The 15,804-nt window shown below is 40.2% G+C and overlaps 1 protein-coding gene and 1 long non-coding RNA gene across 8 annotated transcripts in view; one reads left to right on the top strand and one right to left on the bottom strand.

The window, feature by feature from the left end:
* PFKFB2 (6-phosphofructo-2-kinase/fructose-2,6-biphosphatase 2) overlaps window positions 1–15,384 on the top strand; it is a 38,745-nt gene extending 23,361 nt beyond the window's left edge. For 3 of the 7 annotated variants that reach the window (XM_081193502.1, XM_081193501.1, XM_081193503.1), the window contains exons 16-17: window positions 230–252; window positions 2,277–4,517. In XM_081193502.1, coding sequence (XP_081049628.1) covers window positions 230–252; window positions 2,277–2,343 — 90 coding nt within the window. In that variant the 3' untranslated portion in view covers window positions 2,344–4,517. Of the gene's footprint in view, window positions 1–229; window positions 253–2,276; window positions 4,518–9,738; window positions 13,509–13,768 lie in introns of those variants that run through there. The other 4 variants (XR_014007991.1, XR_014007992.1, XM_081193505.1 and 1 more) reach the window with 2 other exon arrangements.
* LOC308586714 overlaps window positions 1–15,804 on the bottom strand; it is a 150,779-nt gene that overhangs the window by 32,970 nt on the left and 102,005 nt on the right. The gene's annotated exons all lie outside the window — the stretch shown is intronic.

Below are 15,804 nucleotides of genomic sequence, written 5' to 3'. Positions count from 1 at the left end.
GCTTCTGCTCACTTGCTTTGCTTGTGGAGAGAAAGAGCTATATGTAATTATGCTAGGCCGGTAGCCATTTAACAGTCACTGGCTTGCATTTTGCAATAATTTTGGATGCAAGTTAACACTGGTCTTCTTGCTCATGAAGACTGCTTTCTATGTGCTGTTCTGCTTTCTTTTTATATCTTCATTGAACTGCAGCTTGAGCTTTCCTATACTGTTTTTTCTTTCTTTGCAGCTTCAAGTGGGAAGTGCTTGCCTGTGAGTATCGTTGTGAACAGTTTGCATGTGTAATTGTATGTTTTTGATAAATAAACAATTACCAAGAGATGGTTAGAAGTCTGTTTCAAAGGAATGCACATGGAGAGAAAGTACCAAATAATTCTCCTACAAATTACAGCCCCTTTAAGTTGGGTGGAATATTTTACAGCTCATAGATCAATATCCATTTATAGAAAAGTGACTTTTCTTTCAAAATGAGCAAGATGGATGAAGCACAACAAAGAATCAAGTATAAAACCTATCTTTAAGTAAGCTTGCTGAAGCTGTACAAGCCTTATCTTTTTCATACTCCGAAGATGTGCTAAGTTTTAAGCCAAAAATGAAAAGTATGACTGCAGGTGTTTGCAAATGAGTTTAAAATATGAATATAAAAGTTTGCCATGTACTGAGTCAGACCACAGGTTTAGCTAGCTTAGTATTGTCTGCTATGGTGTGCACTGATCTCAGCCTGTGATCCATCCAAGTCCTTCTACTTATGATCCTATTTCAACTAGAGATGCCAGACACTGAACACAGAATAAAATATTATGAATACAAAGCATGAGCTCTGCCATTGAACTGTGGTCCCTACAAGACTCCATGCCGTTGCACTCGTGGGGAAGCCACGATGGTTTGCAGTTACCTATTGAGTCTACAGTTATTTGTAAGTTTCTTCAATGGGATGAATTCTGGGCTAAATTCACAGCAGTGTATTCTAGGCATGCCTTGCATTGCCATGGAGACAGGATAAAAGCAAATTAATGACAAAGCATTTTGACAAAGGCATCTTCTAATCCCTTGATATGCAATCTCCTCTCGAGGCTCAGTTTACAGGAATTTTGTAAATTATATATTTGTTTCCCAATAACCCTGTAAAATGACACTTCTGCATCTCACAAAAAGTCGGAGATTACTGTTGAGAGGGTAAGGCTGAGAGCTGCTGGTCACATTCCAGTACCAGGAATAGTGGGAAAAAGTTCAGAATAGTGGAAGCAAGCTACCACGTTGCAAAAATTGCCAAGTGTGACTTGGTACCTGTAGATTCTTAGAACCTGTGCACTATTTAGAGAGTATCTGTTAAGTAATATGATTCACACTCTCTGGCCATATGAACTAATACAATTCTACCAGGAGTGAGTACAGGAATGAATACAGGAACATCAGACCATTGGTCCATCAAGCTGATAGACCAGTTTTCCACACTGACTGGCAGCAGCTGTCCAGGTTCAGATGGGAGACTTTCCAAGCCCTACCTGAAGATGCAAGGGATTGGACCAGAGACCTTCATCAAGATGCTGCACCACCGAGTTATAGCCCTTCACGTAGGAGTAAATATAATGAGGAGGTGTAGGTTATGATAATGAATTAATGAGAGAATGAGAGATAACAGAAGAGTGAATAAATATAAGTGGAAGAAATAAGAAAGGAAATTAAGAACACAGGAGAAGTTCAGAGATAGGTAGGAAGTCACAGAGTCTCCTATACCCCTGTATCTGACTTATACCCATGTATGAGCTCTGTCACACTCAATGAGACTTATTTGTGAGCAGACATGCATAGGACTGTGTTGTAAATGTGAGTCATAAGCCATATGAGGAGACAGACTTTCTGTCATAGAATGTTGCATGAAAGAATTCATCTGTTAACAGTTTGTGAACATTCTGTGACATCACATTGCTGCAGCCAATTGCTATTGGACATGCTTAACAAATCATCTAGCAATTGTGAATTGGTTATTGCATATTTGCTCTCTCTCACACACACTTTGTAAAGAATCCTCTGTCTTTTCTTGGTAAGGAAGGTAGTCAGATCAGATCTGATTCTGCTCTTGCAGTGCTTGTGTGCTGCAGTCCTCCTGAAATGTCATGCCTTAACAGTGCCAGCTAGATGTGTCTAGCACACCTAGACATTGTCAGTTGTCCCTGAGAAGCAGAATACAAAGAGTTGGAAAATACTATGCTGTCTCTTTCTCACATTATAATGTGAGAGGATATGTCAATGGCATGTTATTTCCCTCTCTACAGGGAGAAATCAGACGCAATCATCTGTGAGCCCCTGGTCTCGCTACCACCAAGTGAGATTGTCCCATGAAGGAGGCATTTGCTGCAAACCTGCACAGAATGGCCAGTCTCTTAAATTTCCTTCCCCTTCTATTGCTCTGCAACTATGCTGGTCTGCATTCCCCTTTGCAGCATTACTAAATGTAACTGTTGCAAGTCTCTCTTTGATATCTTAGCTTTTTCCATTTTGTGTGTGGACCTCACCTGTATTAATATTTGTAAATCTGTGGTTATTTTTGTAACATTCCCCAATAGTTGTGATCGTCCTGTACAATTGTGTGTGTGTGGAAGAGAGAGAGGGAGGTTGTGTATTTCTGTTTGTGGTATTTTTGCTTTGTGGAGTTAGATTTCTGCCCTGCATGTGATGGTGATTGTGACAGCTGCCTTGCAACACATGTGGGAGTCGCTTTTCCTTGCCATTTATGGAATGCATTTTTTCCTAGAAACCACAATCCATTTGTGGTCCCTAGCTGCTTTATGGGAGTGATTTAATAATAGAGGTTTTTTTTGTTTTGTTAAATATTTGCTGCATATTAGGAAATAGATGCAGGGATATGTGATTCAGGGTCTGGAATGCACTTTCGATACTTGGCACTGTTCCCGTACTTTGCCTTAATGGGAACACTCCCAAAGAAAGATTATTTGCCTGCACAATGTGCTTTACTGTTTGCTGAAAATGTTTCAGTTTTGTCCCTGGCTGTCCTGGAAACCTTTTCATAGGTTCCCATACCCTAGTGCTTGCATTTTCCCATAATTGCAATCTTGTTGGTGTATGTTTTGTAAAATGATAATAGTAATAATAATCTTGGTAAATGCTACATTTGTGAACTTTCAATAATCCACCCCCTGATAAACTTGATTCACTTTGCTGGAGGGAAAGAGAAGGCAACAGGGTGGGTCTCCTTGGTTCAAGGATTGTGAAATGCAGCCAGGTTTTGATGAATGACTGAATATTTTAAATTGGAAATTTGTTCCATTATTTTTAAACGGCTTGATTAGTAAAGGAATAAGAGGGTGGGGCAGTGATGAGGAAAAATGAGAGCATGAGACTTCTGCCCAGACCAGCCACATAAAGTAAGGATGGGCAAGCTGTAGTCCATCAGATGTTACTGGATTTAAGCTCCTATAACCCCTGGTCCTGCTGGCTCTGAGACTGATGGGAGTTGGAGTGGGGGGGAAACCCACAGGTTTTGTTTGCCTCCAGACTGTCAGTATTTTGCAGAAGGGCTTCAAGCTCATACTAAAGTTAGGTTTGCACAATTAAAGTGGATTAAAGTTGCCCTGGTGCAACAAATCTACTTAAAAACAACAACCAACCCCACAGACTTTCTGTGGTTAGAATAATGACAGTGGATGTATCCTGGTTTCTGCTTCCTGATACACATTCAAGATGTGTAGACGTGCTTTCATCCACTGTACCTGCTTTTTACAGTTTTAAGCACTTGGAAAAAAACAGAACCACTAAGAGAGTGATGAAACTCTCCTAGAACAAAAGAATTAGTGGACTGCATACTTGAATGATGGTCACTTTCAGAGTAAACGCTCAGAATAAATTATATTCTCCAAATACACAAGCCTATAATTACATAGTAGACATCTAAAACATACAATTCCTGTTATGGTAGATCTACACAAAGCCCTTTAGAGCCTTGGGACAGCCCTAAGAGGCAAAGGTACGATTGCCATATTTCAACAAGTGGCACAAAATTGTTGAAATCTCATAACAAAAAAAGTTAAAATTTTCTTTAAAAACTAAACTTCCAATATGCATACAGATTTTCCAAGCCATTTCTGCATTTTCTGTCCAAACACAGTTTCAAACAGCCAAATCATGGCTGTGTCAGGGAAATTCCGGACATATGGCAACCACAGGCATAGGTGAGGAGTTTGATATCTTACATTTTGATGTATACTGTTAACTTTAAAACCACCACCCTTTAAGGAATTCCCCAGTAAAGGTACTAGACTGTATCTTGATGGTTTTTGCAGGGAAATCTCCACGAACTGCCACCTTACAGTTTACCCAGTCACGGATATGGACATGCTTAGTATGGAACCCGTTACCATACTTATTATTAGTTGTTTTTATTAAATTTGTTAGTTGCTTTATCTTGCCCAAGGCAACCCAAAGCAACTTATAAACAAACAGACAATAAACACCACATAGATACATTAATACAAAGAGTGATGGGAATACATTAAAAACATTTGTAAAAGGCCACAGATGGTAAAAGGCCAATAGCCTAGTTATAGAGAAACATTATTGCTTCTCACCAAAAGTTAAATAATGATGGCACCAGGCAAGCCTCCCTGGGGAGAGCATTCCACAAATGGGGAGCCACTGCAGAAAAGGCTCGTTCTCATGTTGCCACCCTCTGGGCCACTTGTGGAAGGGGGTACATGAAGGAAGAGCTCAGGTAATGAGTGCAGGGTTCAGGTCAGTTCATATGAGGAAATGTGGTCCTTGAGGTATTGCTGTCCTGGGTCATTTAAGGCTTTATAAGTCCAAACTGGGACGCGGGTGGCGCTGTGGGTTAAACCACAGAGCCTAGGACTTGCCGATCAGAAGGTTGGCGGTTCGAATCCCCTCGACCAGGTGAGCTCCCGTTGCTCGGTCCCTGCTCCTGCCCACCTAGCAGTTCGAAAGCACGTCAAAGTGCAACTAGATAAATAGGTACCGCTCCGGCGGGAAGGTAAACGGCATTTCTTTGCACTGCTCTGGTTCACCAGAAGCAGCTTAGTCATGCTGGCCACATGACCCGGAAGCTGTACGCCGGCTCCCTCGGCCGATAAAGCGAGATGAGCGCTGCAACCCCAGAGTCGGCCACGACTGGACCTAATGGTGAGGAGTCCCTTTACCTTTAAGTCCAAACTAGCACTTTGAATTGGGTAGCTGGATGTAATGCTATCATCACAGCATGCTTAATTCCAAATTAATTAAGCCCTGTATAACATATCTAGGTTTTGCTTTCAGAGGCAAAAATGCATTAGCCTGCTCATCTTAGGCTAATGAACACATAAAGGAAGTAAAAGAGAGTGGGGAGCACATACTCTTTGGGAATCTGAGCCAAGACACCCACACTTGCACAATTTTTTACCCCTAGTGCTATACATTCAATTGCTGTTGTCTGTAGCTGAGTGGCCTTAAATTATTCTTTTTACTGGTAGCTCATCATACAAAGCCAGTTTTCATGTAGACGTTACTGAAACACCATGTTCAGAATGGACTGGTAGGGGGTTTGTGAATGGCATTCTATCGTCATGTAAGACAAAGCTGTAGCAAAACCAATATAAGCGTGCATTGTGATTTTCTGGTTTTTCCTGAGCAGTTATCTCAACACTAATGCAAGCTTAGCAGGCATAGAAGTAGTTTGTGTGCAGACACACAAAAGATACCCAGACTACTGTTTCAACTAACTCCCAGCTTTGAGAGATGACCTCAAAAAGTGATCATGTAGTTTAGCTTCTTATCTAGGACTTTATTCTGTATTACCCTTACAGAGCAACCCCAACCCTGGGTCATCCAGGCCTGGGGGCATTCAGAGTGTCAGAGCCACTACTACATTCAAAGCCACATCAGCTCCTACCAGTCAGGAAAGGGGAGAGACCAACTTTTTTTAAAAGGAGCACCACCAGTACAAGCCAGCACCTTTGGCGGGCACAGTGAGGTCTTATGTGGTGGCGGAGCCTCCCCACCAACACCAGAGCCTGATGGAGGAACACCTCTGGCATCCTAATCGCCTCTAGTTCTATGGATCAGGGGTTAGAATTGCTCCCTTAATCTAGAAGTTCATATGCTAGGCTTCAGCAGTTTTAGTCTGCAACATAGGACCCAAGATTAATTCTTTTAAAAATCCTATGTGATACTTTGTTGTGGTAAGGACGCATAAATGTGCAGGCAACCGGAGAAACACTCACAGCCACTTTGCTCTTCCCCAGTCTTTTGAATGCGGCTCATGGCTAAAGCACATGGTTAGTGGGATGCGAGCTTAACATCTAGAAAATCAGGGCTGTAGAAGATAGTAGAGACAATTTTATGACTAGGCTGGTTAAGCCTGCACACCCAAGCCAAAACACATTAGACTTCAATTAGTTCATTTCAGCAAATTCATTTCCTAGCATGTTTGGACATCTCCTTTTTTCCTGTAGTCTCTTGCTCAGAGATCTCTGATGATTCTTTAAACCTTTATTGGAAGTATGGAATTAGGAGTAAGTTTGATTGATTTATTCTTCATTTGATAATTTGTTACAGACAGGTAGCCGTGTTGGTCTGCCATAGTCAAAATAAAAAAATTCCTTCCAGTAGCACCAGTTGGTCTTTAAGGTGCTACTGGAAGGAATTTTTTTATTTTGATAATTTGTGGTCAGCATTTTCAGAGATGAATCACCGTCCTGTGTTTCTTAGAACAAATGAATGTGTTTCAAGTTAGAGGGCAATGTGCCTTGTTTTTCTTGGCTCTCTAACGGTGAACTTGAAATAATAGTGAAATCATAATAAATATTATGTGTTTATTTATATGTACACTGTAAGCAATTTGACTTTTACCAAAGCTGCAATAATGCACAAGCTTAAATAATGATCTCCTGTATGTGTAAATATGAATGTTTTGCATATGGTCAAAGGTAACTTTATAAAGATGGCATCAGAGCACTGTGGAGGTCTCTCTCAGCACGTGTGCATGCGCACACGCACACCCACACACACGTGTAATTCATTTTGCCCATCTGTTTCTTTTATAAACCTCAAAAATTTCCAAGTGCCAGAACAAGGATGTTATCATATACAAGATGACTTTTTGCTGCAACAACTTTGTTATACATTCAGTAGAAGTTTTTTTAATTGTCTAATTGAAGGCTAATGCATATAGAACTGTTTTGCTGTGCAGTTTATGGTTTTGACACATGTCAATAGGCAGGAGCAACTGGATAATCAAGGATGCATTGCTTATGCTGGCTCAAATGCAGGAGGCTCCATTATTACTGTATTGCCCCATCATTCTAGATTATCGACTAAGCAGGGACATACAAATGAGACCATTATTACACTCCATGGGAATCCAAATACTAATGCTGTTAATTGTGGCTTAAATTAAGACCAAGGCCTAGAACCACTATTAAGTTGCATTGCCCAGGAAACAACTCAAATTGAGAGATGCACCATGGCTTTATGTGGTGGTGCATTTGTAACTATAGCCATATTTATGTTCATGTTGATGTCATGTGAATGAAAGCACTCAGGTAGATAATGATATTTTTCATCCTATATAATTGTAAGTTAAAATACTGCACAGTGTTTCATTTCTCTACATAATAGTTTCATTTAGGCAAAAATTTACCGCCCAATTACCTATGACAAATTTATTGGATCTTATATCTCAATCATGTCTGCTCTGTATGCATATCTTCTTGGTTTATTTCATTTAATTTGCAGGTGTGTATATGTGCAATTATGCTGTGTGAATGTATACTTCTAAAAAGCATCAAACTGCCAGTTGTTAACTTTCTGTGCAGAAATAAGTAGAAGTCATAAAACCAGCAGGTTTTTTCCCATAAAGGTTGGCAGTTTTAGACTGGAAGCCTGAATATCAATATTGTAATGAGACATCTTAAATAATTGTATTAGCAATTGTGAACTTTCTTGTGGACCAGGTAAATAAAATTTCACCCACTACAAACCACCATGCTGCAATGCTTTTCTTTCTCATTACTTTGTGCTGGCACACTTTTCAAAATCAGTAACAATTTGTAAAGCTGGAGGCACAAATGCACTTTCTCAATTGTGTGGAGCTCAGGCAGATGTAAAGGGTAAGTGGTTGCTTTGCACATCGCGGCTGGAATCCAAACATTCACATCCATGTGCAGGTGGAAAGCACTTCTATGGGGAAGGACCAGCCAGTGGTGGGGCTCCAGACTTTAGAAGAGCTTCTTGGGAGAGTATTGTAAGGGAGAACTTGAAATCACCATGCTTTATGGAAGGTTGACCTTTGGGTCCCACTCTACATCTTATACATACCTGTATAAATGTGACAGATATGTTTGCAGACATTGCACAATCATCAGAGAGCTATGACTGGCCACAGCCACTTTCAGTATTCAGACTGAAACCTAGCATCTCTTAACCCTGGACAGGTCTTTGAGCATTTAAAAGAGGTGTATGAAAGGCAAATATATATATATTCTTATGTGAACCATACCCTAAAGCAGCCTTCCCCTAGCTTAGTGTCTTCCAGATGTTTTGCGCCACAATTCCCACTAGTCCCAGCACAGGATTGGAGAAGGCTGCCCTAGAAATAAAAGTTCTTTTTGGTGTCAAGGCCCGAAATACAAAATAAGGTTTAAGGAACTCTTGAATCAAGCATTGTTTGTTTTTATTCCTGTGTTCATTTCATCAATGTCCATTTAAAAAAAATGTGCCAGTGACAGGTCGCTTAAGCTCAACTTTGTGAGTATTTGCAAGTATTTGCATTTAATAATCATATATGACCAACTATGAATGCATGAAATACATATTATAAAGAACGAATTTGCAGATGAAGTTATTGGACACATCCACAAAAGTTGTCTTTGAGCAAGTTTTACTCAAAAGTAAATCCATCTGAGTTGAGTGGGGATCTCTCATAAATGTGTTGTGGACTGTGGCTTTAATTGGTTTGAATGCACTTCGAAATGCAAAATTAACAAATGTGATGAGCAATGCAAAATTATTTTTTGAGCATGTGTGGAATTCATTGCAGTCAGACTTGTTATACTTATTTGAATTCCATATGAACCCTGATTAAAATTATTATATGGAAAGATAATAACACAGGATATAGCTGTGACAAGGACAGACAGTGGACTTCCCTGATTATGTAATAGTCAAAGAGAAGAAAACTCTGTAGAATTCATTTGCAATATTTCTGCATATCAGTGTGTTTCAAGCCAGATTGATGATTCCAAATGGATTTGTGTGCCTTTTTAAATAATAGATCTGTTGTTTTTTAAAACATCATAGTTTGGAAAATGACAAGTTAAAGTTTTTTTAATGTACAATACCAATTAGCCATTTTTGGGAGGAAATAAAGGCATGTGTTACAAGTTAAAGATGGCTGAGTTAGGCTAGAGTAGCATAATAAACATGCCTACAGATGCTGAGAGAAGGGGTGGTGCTATGAACTTGGCAGCTAGATGAGTATATTGAATGAGGATTTGAAGGTGGAGATGCCATGAAGACTTAATCATTCTAGAAGTAGAGCACAATTTTGTACTGTTTGTGAAACATTACTTTAATTCCAGTGATCTTATGTGGTCCAACATCATGCATTTAACTGAATGATCTTACAGTTAATTAAAAAGTGATCAGCAATATTGAGAATGGCAATGTGGAATTCCTTTAGGATCTAAATGTTCATAGTTTTGACTTTTGCATTTGGTTTCTCCTTTCCAGAGAACAGCTGGCATAGCACTGTAGAAGCATTCCGCTTGTGTGATGGGAAATCGTCACGGAGGCCTCAGAAAATAAGCCATCTGGGACTGCAACCCCTTGCACTTGATCAACATCCTGAGTGTTAAATGTAGCTGTTGTCTCAGGAAACTAAAGCATGGTGGACTAGCTAGTTTTCTGGACCAATGACAAGTTCTCTTAATATCTCTAAAAATGGTAGTGCTGAAAATTTGCTTTGTGAAAAATATCACGCTACTCAACATCTAAATCAGGCATAGGCAAACTTGGCCCTCCAGATGTTTTTGGGACTACAGCTCCCACCATTCCTAGCTAACAGGACCAGTAGTCAAGGGTGATGGGAATTGTAGTTCCAAAACATCTGGAGGGCCGAGTTTAGTTATGTCTAATCTAAATACTAGAGCGGGTGCAGGGAACCTTTGGCTTTCCAGATGTTGCTGAACTCCCATCATCCTGATCATTGGCCATGCTTACTAGGGGCTAAGGGGAGTTGTAGTTCAGGAATGTCTGGAGAGTCAGATACTCACCATACCTGCTCTAGAGCAAACTCATTTTGAACCTCTCAAGCTCTGGTGATGCACTTTTAGATCTTTGAGAAATCATGTATCTTTAAGGCATATTTGCCATTCAAATTTAAATCACTTTCAAATCTATTTAAATCACCCAGTTCCTGACAAGGTAGCTCTGGGAAATGTAGTTCATGATGGTCACTATGAGCACAGGATGTTGGACAAGATGGGCCTTTGGCCTGATCCAGGAAGCTGTTCTTATGTGTTATGTTTCTTGTCTGCTATCATCACAACCACAACCTGTGTTTTGTCTGCCCAATCTAAATTGCATTTTTAATACTTAGGAAGATTCTTCCTTGTAGAAGAGATCCTGAGAGGAGTCTTCTGCCTACATATGAAGCATGAAGACATGATGAATTTTCTTAAATATGTGACATTGAAACACTGACAGTACTGCCACAAAGCCCAAGCAAAATCTAGTTGTTTTTCTCATTTGGTTCTGAAATGTTTCTGGAGCTTTTTTCATAGACATTCAATCATGGGGAGATATGATATCTTAGCTTTTCAGTGCCCATTCCAAAAATAGACACAGCTTAATGAAATTGCTAGCATTAAGGTTTCCAAGAGCAAAGGCAAGATTCATTTGACTATGCAAGATCCGTTTTCATGGCTTGGATTGATAGAAATTAACAGACTCTAGAATGACACTTTCTTGCTAACCATCCTGAAACACCTGTCTTTCACTGTTGGTAGACATACTACTAAAGATGGGCCATTGGCTTGAGAAAGTCAGGCGATTCTTATTAAATACTAATAATTTATTTTAATGTATAACCATTTGAAAATATGCTATGGGTACACTAATTTCACAGTGTTTCAGGTTTACCTATGGGAAATATTAGTTATATCCAATGGTGTCCATCAATGTTGATGAAATGCTCTTCGATCTAATGGAGGTTTCCATCAAGAGAATGGAGAGGAAGGTGATATTTTTTGCCGTTTCTCCTTCTCTCCTGCAATCCCAACGCTATTCCAAGGAGTCCCCCAACCTTCTGTAGCAGATTTTGAGGGTCAGATCCAAGAAAATACTTAATGCAACTCACTGTTGAACTGGAACTTACTTCCACAGGAGGCAGGGATGCCTACCAACTTGGATGGCTTTAGAAGAGGATTGGGCAAATTCATGGGGAGGGGATCAACGGCTACTAGCCACAATGGCATTTTCCATCTGCACTGTCAGATGCAGTATGCCTCTAAATGTCAGCTGCTGGAAATGGCGAGTGAGCAGATTGCTGTTCTGCTTGTGTTCTGCCTGCCTTCAGCCATCTGCTTGGCCACTGTGAGAACAGGACACTGGAGTAGATGGGCTAGTGGCCTGATGCAGCAGGCTTTTCTTAAGTCATGGCATAGCTACAGAATGGCCAGGGAGGAGCAAAGTCAGTGGCTACCATCTCTCTCAGAGCCCACACATTCATACCCAGGCATAGTTTGGCATAGCGTAATTTGCAGGGCAGGGCATTGTAGGTTCAGAAGTTCATTCAGGCATTATTGTGTGTCTTTTTTTCTGAATCCTGAACAGAATGGAGAGAAATCTATATGGAGTGAGTTTGAGCTTTCCAAACTGTGTGTCACGACACATTAGTGTGCCAGTGTGTCGCGTTTCTCTCGGGGCTGGAAAGGGGTTAGTTTAATCTCCGGTTTGCCAGCAAATTACTGTGTCTCAAAATGATGCATGTCTAAAAAGTGTGTCACCAACATGAAAAGTTTGGAAAGCTCTGTGTTACATAATGGATTAATAGCATTTTTTTATTTCTGCTGATTGAGCCCACTAAAAAGGGTTTAGTGTAATCATTCCTATTATTAATATTATTAATTTATTTATGCTCTGCCTTTTTTCCTGGTGGGTCTCAAGGTGGCTTACAGATAAAAATAAGAATTGCTTTCCTATTCTTATCCTTGTTTACTCAGAAGTACCCTATTCAATAGGAGTTATTCCCAGGTAGGTATGCATAGGATTGCAGAGTTACTGTTACTCTTGATGTTTATAAAGAAAATATATAGGGGACAGTCTCACAAAATTAAGCAATTTCCATAGAATATATTTAAGCATACCATAACCACATTCCAATGTGATGCTACCAAAGTACACAGTCCTGCTTACAATTAGGATAAATATGTTGCCATAGAATTAATATACTACCTATTGCCTCTATGCACAATATACTGCTGTATCTTTTGCACAGTTTTATGAGGGAATGTTTTTGATAATGACTCCCTGCTTGCATCAAGAGGTAAATAATAAATATGTTTTAAATGCCAGGACATATGAATGTGACTGCTTATTAATGAGCAGTTTGATCTTCATTGACTAAAATCACTGCTGTAATATAATAATCTTCTTAATGCTGGGGGTTGTTTCTGCCACAAACAGCCTGTCTTGACCAAGATGCTTTCTGGTCAGGGATGTCTGAAATTTCCTTTTGTATATCTAAAACTAGTGTTGTGAGTAATGTACTGTTGCCTTAGATTCAGAATGCAAATATGTGTTTTAAAAGCACAGACATTAGTAGGTAATCATTCAAGTGCAATCCTATGCTGATTTTGGTTCATTACAATGGTACCCATGCTCAGTGCCTCAATAATAAAACAAATCATTATGACATCTGATAATCATTCAGTAGATACATACTGCAGACCCTCCAAGTGTCCATATTTTCCAGGGACAGTTCCAGATTTACAGAGGCCGTCCCGGTTTCTGATTTGATCCCAGAATGTCCCGCTTTCCCTTAGAACATCCCTATTTTTATCGGAGAAATGTTGGAGGGTATGGAGTTATGTGACCCCCCGAGACAAGCAGATAAGTAACTCTGCAAGCTTTAGAAGACATCTGAAGGCAGCCCTGTATAGGGAGGTTTGTTAATGTTTTATTATGTTTTTATATATGTTGGAAGCCACCCAGCATGGCTGGGGCAACCCGGTCAGGTGAGGGGGGTATAAACAATAAAATTATTATTATTATGGAATAGGGTGTCCCTATTTTCATCAGAGAAATATTGGAGGGTATGATACTGTCACCCCATTGCATGACTTACCAAAGCTGTTGTTGTCTTTGTGCCCTTAACTGTACAACTAGGCTGTAGTCTAGTACACATGCTCACGAAAACATCCCATTTTATCTTAAACAGTAGCTTCTAAGATAGGTTGGATAATGAGCATGGCTCAGTCAGAGGAAGAAGAAGAAGAAGAGTTTGGATTTGATATCCCGCCTTTCACTCCCTTTAAGGAGTCTCAAAGCGGCTCACATTCTCCTTTCCCTTCCTCCCCCACAACAAACACTCTGTGAGGTGAGTGGGGCTGAGAGACTTCAAAGAAGTGTGACTAGCCCAAGGTCACCCAGCAGCTGCATGTGGAGGAGCGGAGACGCGAACCCGGTTCCCCAGATTACGAGACTACCGCTCTTAACCACTACACCACACTGGCTCTCAGAGAACTTGGCACTACCCCAGGCTGCTTGATTGATTCACTTTTCCAGATAGAGAAGGTTCTTTTCTGTCAGTTGACTGAGCACATGGAAAGCTTAACTCTTCCAATGCAGGAATAGATCCTTTCTTTCAGGGAGGAGCCCAGTTATCATCTAGTAGAGTCTCTGGTTATCTAGCCCCTCTGGCCAGCTTTAAAGTGGGCCTACTACTACTACTACTACTACTACTACTACTACTACTACTACTATAATACTACTACTATTTATAATAATAATAAATTTAATATTTATACCCCGTCTATCTGGCTGGGTCTCCCCGGCCACTCTGGGCATCTCCCAACAGAATATTAAAAAACCGATAAAACATCAAACATTAAAAACTTCCCTAAACAGAACTGCCTTCAGATGTCTTCTAAATGTCAGATAGTTGTTTATTTCCTTGACATCTGATGGGAGGGCATTCCACAGAACAGGCGCCACTACCAAGAAGGCCCTCTGCCTGGTTCCCTGCAACCTCACTTTTTGCAGTGAGGGAACCGCCAGAAGGCCCTCGGCACTGGACCTCAGTGTCTGGGCTGAACGATGGGGGTGGAGATGCTCCTTCAGGTATACTGGGCCGAGGCCGTTTAGGACTTTAAAGATCAGCACCACCACTTTGAATTGTGCTTAGAAACATACTGGGAGCCAATGTCAGAGCAGTGTGCCCTGACACAGAGCAGGGGTTTTGTTTTACAGCAGCCTATAGCAGATGTAACAATATACTGTAGCTTTATATGTGAGAATTCAATTCAATGGGGCTTATTGCCTTCAGCTTGGACTGTTTTAATGCCACTGAGTAGGCAATGCAATCCAAATTCAGGTTTGTAACTGAAATGTTCAGTTTCATCTTCAGACAGATCACCATTGGCTACAACAGAATATAAGGCATTCGGTCACACAAGTACACACTGGAATGAATGTAACAGTTTGAGTGTTAGGAGTTTGCCACACAGCATTCCATAGATTGCACACCAAATATTATACAATATACTAGTTCCAAACAGACATGAAAGCACAGATGTTGGAGCTGTAGTATATGGGAATGATAAAGAATAGAAAGTAATTGTCAATGGCCCAAAGTAAGTGAGGCGTTGGTTATACATACCACAGTTTTGTCCATATTAGATTAGTAGCTAAATGTGACTTATCTTCTCTTTTTATTACCCAAAGCTCTGCACATAGCAATAATTTTAAAAATGAAATCTGATTGATCTATATGCTTTATGAAAGAGTAATTATTGCACTGTTATGCACTTTAGTAAGTAAACAGAAGCATGCCTTGTCCTTGCATGTTCCTATTAGTAGAACATAGATATGTTTTGTTTTTTAAATACATCTTCAGTTAAGCAGGTCAGAATTAGTTCAGACCCTGAAAAAAGGACATGCATGAGTGTGTGAAATAGGCTAAACTGGTAGGTTTAAGTGAAGAACTGGCAAACAACACATTTGCCTTCAAATTCTATATTTGAGGGGGAAATGCCTAGAATTTCTTTCATGTTGCTGTCCAGGTTAAATAGTACAATGCTGGAATCTCATGTTCCAAGGTATTTGCACAATGTTTTTTGATTTGTGAAGTATAATAAAAGCATTCCACTAATGTAACCTTGTTTCTCCCTCTTACTTTCCTGCAATTGTTCATCAAACTGATCTGTTAGAAGGATTCAACAGCTGCTGCTTTGTTTGCCTTCCATGCCACGCTTCTCCAAACTTGCTCAAATGGAAACATAGGTAGTGGCAGGAGTTGTGAAGCACTGCTTAAATGCTGACAGCAGCTCCATGAAAAGCAGGATGCTGAAGGGAAAGTAGCAGGGAACTAATAAGTAAAAGGGAACAGAGGATGAAGGAATCAAAAGAAGAAAAATTTAACAGGAGGAAAAATGACAGTGAAGGTAGGAGAAAAGCCGGATTGGCTGCAAGTAGAACTAGAGGGAAGAGCAATTCTGGATTGTTAAGCCCTGTGGGTGAGCCAGAAAGAGGCATTATAGTACTGTATAGCGTAGGTGGGTGAAAGGAACGACGCTA

This window comes from Podarcis bocagei, assembly GCF_964188305.1.
Source record: "Podarcis bocagei genome assembly, chromosome: 5".
Classification (NCBI taxonomy): Eukaryota; Metazoa; Chordata; class Lepidosauria; order Squamata; family Lacertidae; genus Podarcis; species Podarcis bocagei.
The sequence above is the reverse complement of the archived record's forward strand: the minus strand, read 5'-3'. Positions and strand labels throughout refer to the sequence as shown.